This window comes from Callorhinchus milii, unplaced genomic scaffold (genome assembly GCF_018977255.1).
Source record: "Callorhinchus milii isolate IMCB2004 unplaced genomic scaffold, IMCB_Cmil_1.0 Scaffold4, whole genome shotgun sequence".
NCBI lineage: Eukaryota > Metazoa > Chordata > Chondrichthyes > Chimaeriformes > Callorhinchidae > Callorhinchus > Callorhinchus milii.
Window position 1 is genome coordinate 8,583,849 of NW_024704745.1, and position 14,652 is coordinate 8,598,500.

Here is a 14,652-nt window from a genome sequence, read left to right on the forward strand (position 1 = left end):
AAGTTGTGTTCTGAAAGACTGTATGGAAGATTCTTATAGGATCCAAAAGGATCATAAAGCATATTTAGAAGTTCTTGCAACAAATATTGGATGTCGAATACCAAACTTCAGATGACTTATTGCATTTTAATACGATACCATTTCAAAATGTCACAATTCTTTTCTCAGCGGTTGCTGGACTCTTTGGCTCCTGGAAGGTTTTGACTGTGAAATCTAATATAACTTCACTTCATACGTTCTGCATCATGTTAGTTAAAACTCAACAGCTGTTTATTTATCCTCAAGACTATAAAAAGTAGACGACAAAAGAATTCTGTATTATTTGAACTTCAAAACAAAACCCTCTGTCCAATTTTACTGTAGTAGTGAAAAAAAACTCTGCAGTGAAACTCATACAGTAACTTAAATGCACCGTAGAAATTAGAATTTTGACAAGTATGAAATAAAATCTATGTAGGTCAGTCAGTCAGTAAGGGTACAATGTAGCCTGTCAAAAGATAAATTGTGAAATTCTCCACTACGTTTCACTGTCGGCCTAGTTCATTTGATTGCACTCTCTCCTGAGTCGTGAAGGCTATGGGTTCAAGATCCATTCAGGCCTTTGAGCTCATAGTCTTGGCCGAGATGTTTAACATGGGATGTCCAATCGAGGTTCTGTCTATCTATTCAGGTGGGAGTTAAATTTCTCATAGCGCTATTGGAAAAGATGCATTTCTCCTGTTGTCCTGGCCAATAATACCCCCGATAAAATTGGTCATTACTTTACGGCTGTCTGTGTGCAAATTGGCTATGGATTCATCTACAAATGCAGTTACTGCACTTTACAAAGAACTATGTGAAGTGCTTTGAGACAGTTTGACATGAATAGGCATTATAGCAAATGCAAGAAATATTATCATCCAACATCCTTATCCCCTCCAAAGCGAGAAAAGCACCATCGTCTATCATGCAACTTAAAGATGGCTTACCTCATTAAATAGGCTTCCTTGAGGAATTCTGATTTTTCGTTATCCGTTGCCCCCTTTCTCAGTGTCTGTTGAGGAAATAGTCAACATGAGTAGATTATCCTTTTCCATGTCTGACAAAATCTACTTTCGTCATCTTAATCTTAGCAAAGGTTCTAAGTCAAAAGGTTGTGGAGTTTGGCCCCACGTCAGTACTTTGAACTTGCATAATCTAGGTTGACACTCCAATGCAGTGCCGAGGGTGTGCTGCATTGTCAGAAGTGCCGACCTTCAGATAAGAGAGACTAAACCGAGGTCCATCTGCCTGTTCAGGTGGAGGATAAAGATCCCATGGCACTATTTGAAAAGTGAAGGGAGTTTCTCCCTGTGAACAAGGCCCTCATTATCCCCAAATAAAATAAATATTACCCATTCACTTTATGACTGTTTGTGGGACATTGCTTTGCGCAAAATTGGCTGCCGCATTGGCCCACCAATTAGTCACTACACTTTACAGTAAATCCCGTGAAGCACTTTGGAACATCTTCCCAACATGAAAAGCATGATATGAAATGCAAGAGTTACTATGAATAAAGATCACAGCTCAAGCAGTCACAGATATAGGAATTCCTTGCCAACGCTACATTCACATTTCATTCTTTAAAAGAGAAATAAAGTTGGTTTCAACATATAGTGTCCACGACACTAGAATTGTTGGCTTCTGGAGTACTGTACAGCATCCTTTCACATGGGATAAAATCTCGGAGCACTACACTTACTTTTACAGCTACTTTCACATCTCCACTACCAGCTCCCAGGATCTCTTCAGCTTTTCCTTCAAACACTTCACCAAAAGCTCCACTGCCGAGGAAGTTCAGCAATGTGAGTTTCTCTCTTGGAAACAGTGGAAGAGACTCATGCTCCAGCTGTGTGGGCAGGCAACTGGAAGAATAAAACCAAACTGTTTCAATTGCCCAAACAAATCTGCATCAAGTCACTTTCAAGATAAACTATTTTAACAAGATATTTAATGCCTTTCTGATTTATTTTTAAAATAATTCATGTGCATTTATTTTTCACAAGTACTTTTTATTTTAACAAATAAAACAAACAAACAACGAATCATTCACAAGGAGGGTTCAGATAAATTAGTCACTCAATCCACGACTGTTTGTGGGACACTGCTGTGCGCAATTGGCTGCCTCATTTTGCCCACATAATATACAATTTACAGTATATTCTGTGAAGCGCTTTGAGACGTCTCGAAGGCGTGATAAGGCACTACATCAAATACAAGGATTATTATTATTATAAGGAAGGGGTACTTCACTCCATCCTGAGCTCATCCACCTCGAACACTAGAAGGAACAGAGAGTGTCAGTCTGGCTCAGTCGGTAGCACTCTCACTTCTGAATCAACAGGTTATGGGTTCATGTCCCATGTCAGGACTTTGAACTCATGCAGTCCAGGCTGATGATCCAGTGCAGTGGTGTGATTGAGCTGCATTGTCGGAGGTGTCGTCCTTCAGATGAGACATTAATAATAGGACTCGTTCCTCAGGTGGATGTTCTTCAACTGAAGTTCCTTCCCATGAAAAAACCACATTAAATTTGTTTCTTACTAATGAATTATTTAATGGGGCGGATAGGGGGGACGGGTTGGAGGAAGGACAGACCATGCTTAAAGCTGCAAAATCGGCCACGTCCTATTTGTCCCCTTGGAAGATGGGAATGTGGTGAATGTTCACCAGAAGGAAGAAGGGATTGTATTGTACCTCGAGGTGTACCAGATGTTTGTCTGAATTACAGAAGCATTCATATCTCTGATGAGTGCCAGTTCCAGGTCTGGATTGTAGTTCACCTGAAGAGTGGTTATGTCCCCTTTCTGCTTGGATCGTTTGGTGTACTGAGCTGGTGGTAGACCATACAAAAATGGTGGATTGCAAAACAGCAGATTAAAAACGCAAAGGAGAAATTTAAAAAATGTTAAAGTTGTCAGCCTGGCTCAGACGGTAGCACTCTTGTCTAGGAAGGTTATGGGTTAGAGCCCCATAACTGGTCTATGAACCCACAATCCAGGCAACACTGGGGGACACTGCATTGTCAGAGGTGCCATCTTTTGGATGAGACGTTAAACCGAAGTCCCATCTTTATGTTCAGGTGGACATTAAAAATCCCTTGGCACTATTCGAAAAGAAAGGGGAATTTCTCCCATTTCGCCTGCCAACAATTCCTCAGATAAAATCCCTAATTTACTTGATGGCTGTTTGTGGGACTTTGCTGTGCACAATTTGGTTGCTGTGTTTACCTACAAAATATCTACAGTCCTTGTGCTTTGCAATAAATTGTAAAGAGCCTTGAAACTTGATAAGACACTACTTCAAATGTAAGGAGGATTATTAAATGAATTCAGTTTTCAGAAATCTTTACGACTGTATCTAGAGTGTTGCATTTCGGCTTATAGCATTTCCTTTGGTTTAAAAAGATTATCTTTTGTACTTACCATAAACTGCTGTGAAAACGCAGCAAACGGCGAATATAATTGTCACACAGACAGTTCCGAGCACCAGCAGGGCTTGGCTTTCACTTGGTTCTGATAAAATATTTTTGGTTAGTTTCCATTATGTCTTCTCAAAACCACATTTACAGTGTATCCTGTGAAGTGCGCTGAGACATCTCAATGACATGATGTTGCACTAAATCAAATGCAAGGATTATTATTATTTACTCATGACACCAAGAGTGATAGTGTATTTTATAAGAAAACAATACATACTTTTCAGGCAATTTTATGAATAATTTGTTTGTGGATCAGGACGTTTAACTCTGCCTGCAAAAGGCAGGCAAAAATTATCTTTTCCCTCTCATTCCTGCAAACAGCCCAGCTTTTAATTGGAAAAATCTTCTGGAACTGAACTATAATAACCATAATAATAATGTAAAATCCCTAGCTCAGGTGCAAATCCTTGACTGTCTAGCACCTTGGGCTATCCTCCCGATCCAAAAGGAACTATGCAAGGGTAATTTGTTGTTGTTGTTGTAATAGTATTCTTGCAATCTTATATTGCACTTATATTGTGGGTGAATATCTACTCTACACTATAAGGATTCAAACGGGATTTTGCAGAGTTGCACGTTTGGAAAGTAGAACACAAAGACGTGGGAGACTATTGTGCTCTCAATACAAAGCATTCGACTACTGAAGCAAGCAGGTGTCATTTGTAAATGTTAGCCTGGCTCAGTCAGAAGGCTGCGAGTTCTCCTGACATGAAAGCTATTATGATAAATGTCAAATTGTTGTGGTTACTTCTTCCTTACTCCTGCCCAAAACGATTAAAAACCCCTGGTCGTGAAAACCGCAACATATAATGTGTCACTCAATATAAAATCCATCTCCTTCAGGGAATCCCGTGTGTATCTCTTTGCCCCACTGACGTAGGATTCCTCACCGTAAAGTTTCATGACAATTTCCCCGCTGATGTCGCTGAACTGTCCTGTGCCAATGCGATTGACTGCCACAACCCTCATGTGGTAAAACCCACTGAAGTGCTGGTTACGCCAGGTGCAGATGGTACTGTTGCAGGGGCCCTGATAGAGAGTGATCCATTCATCTGAACTGTTCAACCTCACGAGCTCGGTGTCGTTCTGCGAATTTCTGTAGAAACAGCATTTTTAAACTTTACAAAACATAACAAAATCCTTTTCTGCAATTCTTAATAATATTTGCATTTGATACAGCGCCTTATCACGCCTTTGAAACGTCTCAAAGCGCTTCACAGGATATAGTGTAAAGTGAATTGACCTCATATTTTGTGGGCAAAACACGGCAGCCAATTGCGCACAGCAGTGTCCCACAAACAATCGTGGATTGAGTAACTGGATTATTATTATTAAAAAAAATTGGGAGGGATTATTACCCCCGAAAAGCAATCCGCTAATCAAGTTACACTGGGAATGGAGGAAGGAGGAGCCAGAACACAGATCGATCGATTTTATCCCTCGTTCGTTTTCTCTCCTATTGTTTCCTTCCTATCCTGAAGATGTTCAGCTCATTTCCCCCACCTGTAGGTTGGCGGAAATTTCTTTCTTCCACAGGCGGTGAACAGTCAAGAGTCAACAGAGTACAATATAATGTAGATTTCGAGAGTGTCTTTCATATTCGGAGGATGTCTCAAATAATAATGATAATAATCCTTGCATTTGATGTAGTCCCTTATCACGCTGTTGAGACATCTCAAAGCTCTTCACAGAGTATACTGTAAAGTGGATTGATTGTATTTTGTGATCAAGAAATCAGTTTAATTTTCATTTGTACGTCTTGTTATTGTTAAATGTTTCCCCACTGCAGTGAATTTTAATGTCGCAAACGCACCTGGCCTGCAAAATGTAATGTGTAATATTGCTCCCATTGTCCTCCGCTTTGGCCCAGCTGATGACGTCCTGAAAGGTATTGGGTGTCCCTGGTCTTCCTGGTTTTCCGGCTGCAAAGAAGGAAAGTTCAGTCAGATACCACAACAACAACAACAACAGCAACCAACAATTACATTTGTATAGTGCATTTCACTAAGTAAGGAGGACTTCCCGAGGCGCTGGACCGTCAGGATCTGCACTGGTGGTTGGGATCTGAAGGGGTAGAGGGCAGGGAGGGTAGGGATAGGAGGGTGAGCGAAGGCATGGTCAAAGCAGAGGGTCTTGAGACGGGTCTTGAAGGAGGAAAGGGAAGGAGCGAGGCAGATGGAGATGGGGATGAAGTTCCAGAGAGCCTGAAGGCCCGCCCGCCAATGGTGGGGCGTGTAAGGCAGAGGAGGTGAAGCAGAGTGGTTTTTGTTTCTGTTCAATATAAAAAACAGCCAGACGTGAAAGAAGAAGAAAAATGCATAATGAGACATAATGTGCAATGCTCAGCACAGACAATTCACAATGCTGCTTTTCAGGAAACCCGTCGTTAAGGTACCAAAACTATTGATTAGTTCAAAAGTATAACATTATCCAGGATTTGCAGTTAAAAAGTCAAGTTAACCAGGTTATGCAGGCAGTAAAAATATTAATAAAGTTTTGTAAGGCATTAACACCATGCTTTGTAGGTAATTATCTACGTTGTGCAGGTAACTTACCCTGTTTTGCATTTAAATAACCAGGTTTTGCAAGCATGTTACTTGCATACCTCTAATCACTAAGCTACAGGAATCATGTAGCTCAGTGATTAGAGCACTCATCTCACAAGTGAGAGGCCCTGTGTTCGATTCCCATGCAGGGTAAAACGTTGGGCAAGTTTCCTTACTCCACATGCCTCTGTTTACCTAGCAGTAAGTAGCAACCTGCTTGTTAGTCGATTGGTGGATTGCTTTTCTGGAGGTAATAATTAAATAATAATTTGGTCACTCAATCCCCGACTGTTTGTGAGACACGGCTGAGCGCAATTGGCAACCGCGTTTCGCCCGCAAAACATATAGTCAATTCTCTTCATTCTGTGAAGAGCTTGGAGAAGTCTTGAAGACGTGATAAGGCGCTATATCAAATGCAAAGATTATTATTATCACTGTGGTCCAATAGCACCATCTCCAGGGAGGGATTTAGGACTTTTGGTCCAACAGAAATGAGGAGCGACACAATTCCAAAGGTGTCACAATGACACTGAATACTGGAGCAATGTTTATGTTTATGTCCCTCCCATCTCTCACACTCTGCATGCATCTCAGGTACATCAGCACATAGGTGTAGATCTTAAGAGACTTCTCCACAGAGATAGAGGGAAATTGGAAGGGAAAGTCATGACATCATGTACCTATGCAATAGCTACCACAGGAGGCAGCCTAGTGCACATGATGGGCCATATGGTCTTTGTTGCAGGGGCTTCTCCTTTTTTCTAAGGTCAACTGGGTGTCTGTACATGTGGAAACGCTTCACCATGCTTAAGAGCATCCAAACCAAGCTGAGATTTCCCTGCATCCCACCTAAACACGGAAATCCCAGAGATAGAATGGAATGCGGACTCTCTCCCTGGAGAGACGCATCCTGCTTACCTAATTCCAGAAGTATTAGGCACAGGTTGGCAAGAGCTAAGGCTTGGGGACCCCAGAGTGTGTGTTGGGGTATTGCTGGAGTCGAACCAGCTAAAACCGCATAGCTTTCCATTGATATTGCTGTCTGGCAAGTTTTCCCGCTGCTTGTCCAGCTAGGACCACCCTACCCTTTAGGGTTTTCACTTGCAGGATTGACAGCCGCTGAGTGGGATGACTATGATCCCCCCTGCTCGGGCCCCGACCCAACTGTCCAGCGCCTTGGGACGTCCTCCCGACGTGAAAGGCGCTCTATAAATGAAAGCTTGTTGTTGTTGTTTGCCCCCAGTGCCTGGTCTGCCTTACCAGGTCCTGCTGATGAGCCTGGCTGGTTGTGCTGTCATCAGCCAGGCCCTGGAATACTGCGGACCCACTGGACTAGTGAAGCTGCCGCAGAGGGCCGGCTCGATTCCGACATTCCACTGCCAGGCATGTCACTCTGGAGCCAGTTCAGCTCCAAGGAGATTCCGCTTACCTCCACCACAAGGAGGACAGTCACTAGTTGGTCGTGGGACATTCGACAACCACGGGTTTAATCCCTCACTAGGTGGATGGTAGGTAGAAGGAACTCCCTCCGAGCTTCCCAGTGGGCAATGCATCTCAGCATGAAATAGGTGAGAGAATTGCCACCGTCTTTCTATCTGCAGCTCGGGCACACATCCCTTCCCATTGAGCGATGGTTCCACCAATTGGAGGTGCGGAGTTTAAGAAGCAACTGCTTTCCTCTCTGCAGGCCAATCAAAGTGGATTCCAAGTGCTGGACATATAAATGCGTGTTCACAAACTCCAGGTAAAGCCATACAGCAGTAAAGGTATTTCTGCTTGCCAAGTTTATTTGCTTTGCTCATTGATAATTATCCTTTGCTATTTTTCCATAAAAGGACTCGCATAGGTCTGATCTGTACATATCGTACAAACACCTAAGTTGTACATCTGCCCAAGTCCCATTCAAGAGTTTATAGTCGGTGTAGGTTTGACATAACTCATACTTTGCATAAGTCATATTAAATAAATAATAATCCTTGTATTTGATATAGCGCCATGTCTTTGAGATGCCTCAAAGCGCTTCACAGAATATCCTGAAAAGTGAATTGACTGTATATTTTGTGGGCAAAACATAGCAGCCAACTGGACACAGCAGTATCCCACAAACAGTTGTGGATTGAGTGACCAATTTTTTTTCTTAAAGGAATTATTACCCCAGGAATAGAGATCTGCCAATCGACTAACAATCGGGTTTTTACTTACTGCTAAATGTATGGTCCTAACTGATAAGACCTTTCTGAGATGTGCTGTATTTCATATTTCACACAAACTTTGCTGCAAGTGAAAAATAATGCAAGTAAACTGGTGTAGAAGACCGGACTGTCCATACATATTACAAACGTAGGCTTTCAAAACAAAAAGATGCCCCACAAACCTCAATTTCAGACAAGAACACTCAATACCAAGCTCATGGTGCAGCCCTTACCTTGAGTCCCAAGCACCAGGGCAGTGGATACACTCGACGTGTTTGTTACGTAAGTGACTGCTGCTCTCAGGAAGTACGTCCTGGACGGATGAAGGCCCGGGATAAGGTAGCTGGCATTTCCGTGATCGGAGCAATTTGCTGACACCTCCTTCCACGTTTCCCTGTTCGTGTCCTGGGTAAAGAGAAGCGAACGGACCAAATCGATCAGTGCAGCCGTTCAAGAACAAAGAACGATGTGTGCAAAACGTAGCCTTACAATTAGAACCAAGTGAAATGGAACGTATTTTGTCACATGTTGGTTACATCACTGGGCAAAAACTGGCTGCCGCGTTCACCCACATGCAAAAAAACAGTCACTCCATTTTGCAATATATCCTGTGAGGTGCTTTGACAGGTCCCCCCGATGAAAGGCATTATAGTAAACATAATAATATTATTATTATTTGACATCCTCACTGTTGTTTTGACCGGGATCAGAAAAGCCAGAAGAGAAAATGGATCAAACATAGGACTTTCCGGTCTGTACAGTTTCAGACTGCATCATTCATTGCCATCGAACAGTTCTCAATATATATTCATACAACAACTTGTAGGTGCATGGCACCTGTCACAACGGGTCTGACAGGGTTTCACGGAGAAATAGGAAGTTCCAAGCCAGAAGGAGAACTCAAGGTTGTTGCCTTAAAGAGAGGTTTTTAATGAGGGTTTTGAAGTTACAGCAAGAATGAGCAAGGCAAAGGGATTTCTAGAGAGCTGGTGGGACGCAGAGAGTCAGCAGTCAGATTTAATCAGAGATGAATGCAGCATTAACTCTCTCCAAGCTTTATATCCAATTAATTTGCGTGGCGCACATCTGCATATTACCTGGGAAATCTCAAACCACTGTCTTCTCACGCTGCCGTCAGTTAGGGATTGCCAGAGGACGGTCACCGTGGTGTTCCCCACCGAGAGAAGAGACGGAGGAACCGGGGCCTGAAATGTTGTTCGCAAAACAGCTTCGCTCCGACTAAAGCTTCTGCCAGCCGGCGGGAAGCTCAGCACCTGGGAAAGGGAAAGGCACCCTAAGCAAAGTGACTTACAGGCTTTCCCAAACAAAACTGTTGTGCGCAATTGGGCTGCTGTGTTTGCCTATAAAATACAGTCACTCCAATTCACAATAAATCCTGTACAGCGCTTTGGGACTTCCTCTCGACGTGAAAGGCACTATACCAACCTCAAGGATTATTAGGATTATTATTGATACGTCAAGGACAAGAGGACCAAGTTATTGAACTAACAAAGACTTCAAAGTAAGTGCATACGTGCAGTTTTTAAGGGATCGCTTCTACTTTCAAATATCATTGAAGAGCTTACATTCAATGTTTTCTCTATTAAGAAAAGGAAGTTTCAAGTTCAAGATCCTCATCCTCACCTACAAGGCCATTCACGGCCTTGCTCTCTCCTAGCTCTCCAACCTACTATCCCCCTACCTACCTGCCCGTACCCTCCGTTCCTCTGGCTCCGGTCTGCTCCACATCCCCCGCCCCAACCGCCCTACCATCGGTGGCCGGGCCTTCAGCCTCTCAGCCCCTAGGCTCTGGAACTCTATCCCCCAGTGCCTTCGCCGCTTCCTCCCTTTCCTCCTTCAAGGCCGGTCTCAAGACCTTTCTCTTTGACCGTGCCTTCAGCTCCCCTCTCGACTCTCTACCCCCTCCTCGCTCCCTCCCTTCCCTCCCCTCACCCTGACCATTTCCCCCCTGCTCGGGTCCTGACCCAACTGTACAGCGCCTTGGGACGTCCTCCCGACGTGAAAGGCGCTCAATAAATGGAATCTTGTTGTTGTTGTTGTTGTTGTTTCTCTCTCACTTTGTCCCAGCCAACAATCCCTCGTGTAAAATTGATCATTCACTTCATTCACTTGTCTATGGGACATTGCTGTGCATAAATCGATTGCCACATGTGCCTACAAAATACAGTCACTCCACTTTACAATAAATCCTGCGAAGCGCTTTGAGAATTCCTCATCATGTGAAAGGTGCTGTTTCAAAGGCAAGGATTTTTTTTCAACATCATTGTCTTGATGATATTATTGTCTTCTACTTTGCTCTTGGGTATTGTCAAAAGTCTGTATAAACAAAAGTTACGTTGTTCGGTACCAAAGCAGAACTCAATTCATCTCTCGTGTGCTGGAAGCCGCATACTGTCCTTTCCTATTCCAGGACCTGGTTTGGGATCCACCTCCAGACTAAAGGGCTGAACAGCTCTGACCACTGCCTGCTCCAGGGTCTGTGAAACTGTGTCTGCTTCTTACCTGGAACCAGTACTCAGTCCCACTGTGAAGATTTGCTAGTTGGATCTGCCTTCGCCCGCCCGCCAGCTGGGCTGAAGGCATGGGCAGTGAGGGCCAGTAGTTATTTCCCTGATACTGAACCTGGTATCGGAGCTCTTCCACAGGTCCGTTGGGTTCCAGCGGTGCAGACCACGACACCTCAACCCTGGAGTCTGACAGAACCAGTGCTTCAACCAGTCGAGGGGCTGATGGCACTGGAATAGCAAACCAAAATCATTGCTGTGCGCTAATCGGCTGTCACGTTCGCTTACAAAATACACACGGTGACGTCACTTTACAGTAAATCCTGTAAGAGCTTTGAGACATCTTTGGAACACGAGGTGCTGTATCAAATGCAAGGTTTATTATTATTGTAAACTATGCTACAGAGTGTTCAAAAAATACTCCAAAGCAGACGACATGAGATGAACAGGTCCAATTTGTTTGAAACATACTTTGCTTCACAAAGGTGTTGAAATTGACACTTCTAAAGGTCTGACAGACTATTGAGCCCCGTTATAACAGGGCTCTCTACTGCAGTAGCCAATTGATCCGCAATTATATTTTGCAACACGGTGAAGAGTCTGCCCTTACATCTGTCATATTTTCAATTATAATTCATGCAATATCTACCTCTTCGCTATTCCCCCTCTTAGCCTGTCTTCAGATCACACCTGAATGCTTTCCTCTTCAACCATGGTCACAGCCCCTTTCTCTGCGTCAAAGTACATCATTGTTAAGTGCTCCGAGACAATATCACGCATTTAGTACGCAATATAAATGCAAGTTGTTGAAGTAGTTGGTTACCTCCAAACCATGTCCAGTTTACTGCAGGTGGACCTAGATTCCCTGATACATCGCCATAGCGAGTCTTCACTGAAACCTGCATGAGGTACCTGGTGTAGGGCTGCAGCTCATTCAGCCAAACAGTGTTTGTCTGAACTTCCTGGGGGGAAAGGAGAAATGCAAAATAATCTTTATTAAAAATTGTCATTCTCAGATCCAGATCTCAATTTCCCTTTCTTGACCAATTATATTTCATCTCATGTTTTTCCAAGTCAAACTTCAGTATGGCTGAAGCATCAATGAGTTTACTTCTAAATATATTGATGCTTTTTGCCTCAACCACAACTTCTCATTCCACATTCTTACCCACTCTCTGCGGAAAGAAGTTCCTCCTAAACTCTCTTTTAGATCCTTTACCTCCAACACTCCTTAATCACCTCTCTTAGCCCCCCAAAAATCTAGGAAATCGTCCAGGAAAAGAGTCAAGCCGTAAAATAATAAATAATAATAATAATTCTTGCGTTTGATGTAGCGCCTTATCACATCTTCAAGACGTCTCAAAGGGCTTCACAGAATACACTGAAAATTAAATTGACTGTATATTTTGTGGGCGAAAAAATGTGACCACAATAACTTTTTCAGCCAACCTACCTGTTTATAACACTTTATTCCATGGGTACAGCTGGCATCAGATTCACTGTCCTGGAGCTCAGCGAAGTGTAACGTGTAAGTGGGAGTGGGCTTGCTAATGTCGGAGCACACTGAGACATACTCCACAGATGGGATGTGAAGAAGCAGGCTGGTATCTGATCTATTTAATACTTGCGGTGCTCTTGTGTAGACCTTTGGCATTAGACACTGAAGATCTAAATTGAAAAAGAAGACATCAAAAGCACGTAAGATTATAATAGTAATAAGAATCCTTGTCCTTGATATAGAACCTGATCACGTCATTGAGATGCCTCAAAGGGCTTCACAGGATTTATTGTAAATTTAATTGACAGTGTGTCCTACACAGTTACTCCCTTTACAGTCCATCACGTAAAGCTCTTTAAAACATTCTTCTGACATGAAATGTAAGGATTATTGCATGTTATTATTCTTTATGGTTCCAGGTTTGGTCAGATATGATTCGGGATCTCTTACAAATCCCTGGACGTGGATCACAACTTACCAGAGTATGGCTGGGATTGCTCATCGTACGGCACCACCTTAGTCAGCGAGAAACCGCGATACACAGACAGAATATCCCCCGAGGATTTGGCAGCCGTGTAGATTTTTGAACGGTCTACGTCTTGAGTTACCCAATAAATTGCTCTGGAACCCACAGCTAGTGAAGTTATAGCTAGCTCTGTGAGAGAGTGAAGTGAAAGGGAGTGGGGTTGAGGGGGGGGGGGGGAACAGAAACACACAGTTCTTATGAACATTTAATATTTCTGTGAAAAAAAAACATTTTAAGAAACATTTTCTCTCTCAACTTAGAATGTAATTGGTCTCGAGGTAGCATCGTACATTCAGGTAAAGTACAGGTTCAGAGCTCAGTGTAGTGTAATGCTGATTCATGCTTGCAACATGAGATTTCCCACGTTTTCAAGCTTAATACCATCATCTTAAAATTTGAAGAACTGAATTTTGAAATGTTTTGATATTTTCTTCCCATTGGTTGGTGGCCGGTGAAAGTAGCCCTTAGCTACATGTGTGCAGTGGCCTGAAAGCTACTCAGGGCCAGGGTGTAATTCGAGCCAACGATTAAAACAAAATTCAGTTTTATTTTCATTCAGATTTCCACTCATTGTCTCAATCAACCATCATTTCCTGTAACAAACTCCCTCAATTTATTCCCAATTTTCTGGTGGGACGTAAGAAATAAATAAAGCAAAGCAGATCTGAATTCTTGTAAGATGTCTTGTTCTTGAGGAGAGTGTGTGTCAGAGAGAGTGTGTGTATGTGCGTGTGTTTCCATTAAATTGTGCGTCTGAGAGTGTGTGTGTGAGTGAGTGAGTGAGTGAGTGAGTGAGTGAGTGAGTGAGTGAGTGAGAGAAAGAGTGCATGTGTGTGCCTATGTGAGAAAGAGTGTGTCTGTGTGTTTGAGAATAAGGGTGTGTGCGTGAGAGTGAAAGAGGGGAGGGGAGTGTATTCAAGCACACGACAATAATTATTAGGGAACATATACCTGTTGATTCTGGGGAACTCATTTTCTTCCAACATCTGCAGCCATTTAAGTCAGACGCCCAGATTTCATGATGCTGGGTCGTAAAAAAAACTCGCTCAGGCTCTGCCTCCGTGGTGTCCACAGCGAAGTTTCCATCCAGCTGAAGCCGGGCGACCGAGCAGTTACACTCGGCCACCGGAAACGCCGAGGTGCTGGCTTTCACGTGGGAGGTGAGAAGGGTTCGGGGCAATCTGTCAATCAGACTGTAGGAGACCAGAGCGATATTCCCAGACAACGACTGAGTCCAGAACAGGAGGCTGAGGGGGAGGGAAGCAAATGTATTTATTTAATCCGCTGCAACCTGCATACATTCCTGGAGTTGTATAAGTAAATACATTGCAATACATCAACTGTTAAAAATATGATTGCAATACGATGTGGAGTCGTGTAGCTCAATGGTTAGAGACTCGCCTCGCAAGCGAGAGACCTGGGTTCGATTCACGGGCAGGGCGAAAGTTTCCTTACTCCACGCGCCTCTGTTTACCTAGCAGTAAATAGGAGCCCGGGTTGTGATAGATTGGCGGATCGCGTTTCCGGGGATAATAATCCCTTCAACAAAGAAAAAAGAATAATTTGGTTACTCAATCCACGGCTGTTTGTGGAACACTGCTGTGCGCAATTGGCCGCCGTGTTTCGCCCACAAAATATACGGTCAATTCATTTTACAGTACATCCTGTGAAGCACTTTGAGATGTCGCAAAGACGTGATAAGTCGCTATATCAAATACAAGGGTTATTTTTATTATTAATTAAAATTTGCATGCAACCTTTCGCATCGGGGGGATGTTTCAAACCGTGCTTCACACGGCTGGCTGGGGAGTCCGAGGGATTCCGGGTTAGAGTTCCAGAGAGAAATTTAGAATTCCTGAAAGC

General features: G+C 43.3%; 1 protein-coding gene across 1 annotated transcript in view; it reads right to left on the reverse strand.

Annotated features, from left to right (window-relative positions):
• Positions 1–14,652, reverse strand: part of LOC103180093 (proto-oncogene tyrosine-protein kinase ROS-like) — a 79,857-nt gene that overhangs the window by 40,712 nt on the left and 24,493 nt on the right. The window contains exons 21-33 of the mRNA XM_042334030.1: positions 13,741–14,036; positions 12,742–12,861; positions 12,219–12,433; positions 11,589–11,727; positions 10,764–10,996; positions 9,338–9,514; positions 8,474–8,645; positions 5,316–5,424; positions 4,393–4,598; positions 3,447–3,536; positions 2,719–2,854; positions 1,724–1,886; positions 969–1,033 (exon numbers count right to left, since the gene is read on the reverse strand). Of these exons, the coding sequence (XP_042189964.1) occupies positions 969–1,033; positions 1,724–1,886; positions 2,719–2,854; positions 3,447–3,536; positions 4,393–4,598; positions 5,316–5,424; positions 8,474–8,645; positions 9,338–9,514; positions 10,764–10,996; positions 11,589–11,727; positions 12,219–12,433; positions 12,742–12,861; positions 13,741–14,036 (2,121 nt within the window). The remainder of the gene's footprint in view (positions 1–968; positions 1,034–1,723; positions 1,887–2,718; positions 2,855–3,446; positions 3,537–4,392; positions 4,599–5,315; positions 5,425–8,473; positions 8,646–9,337; positions 9,515–10,763; positions 10,997–11,588; positions 11,728–12,218; positions 12,434–12,741; positions 12,862–13,740; positions 14,037–14,652) is intronic.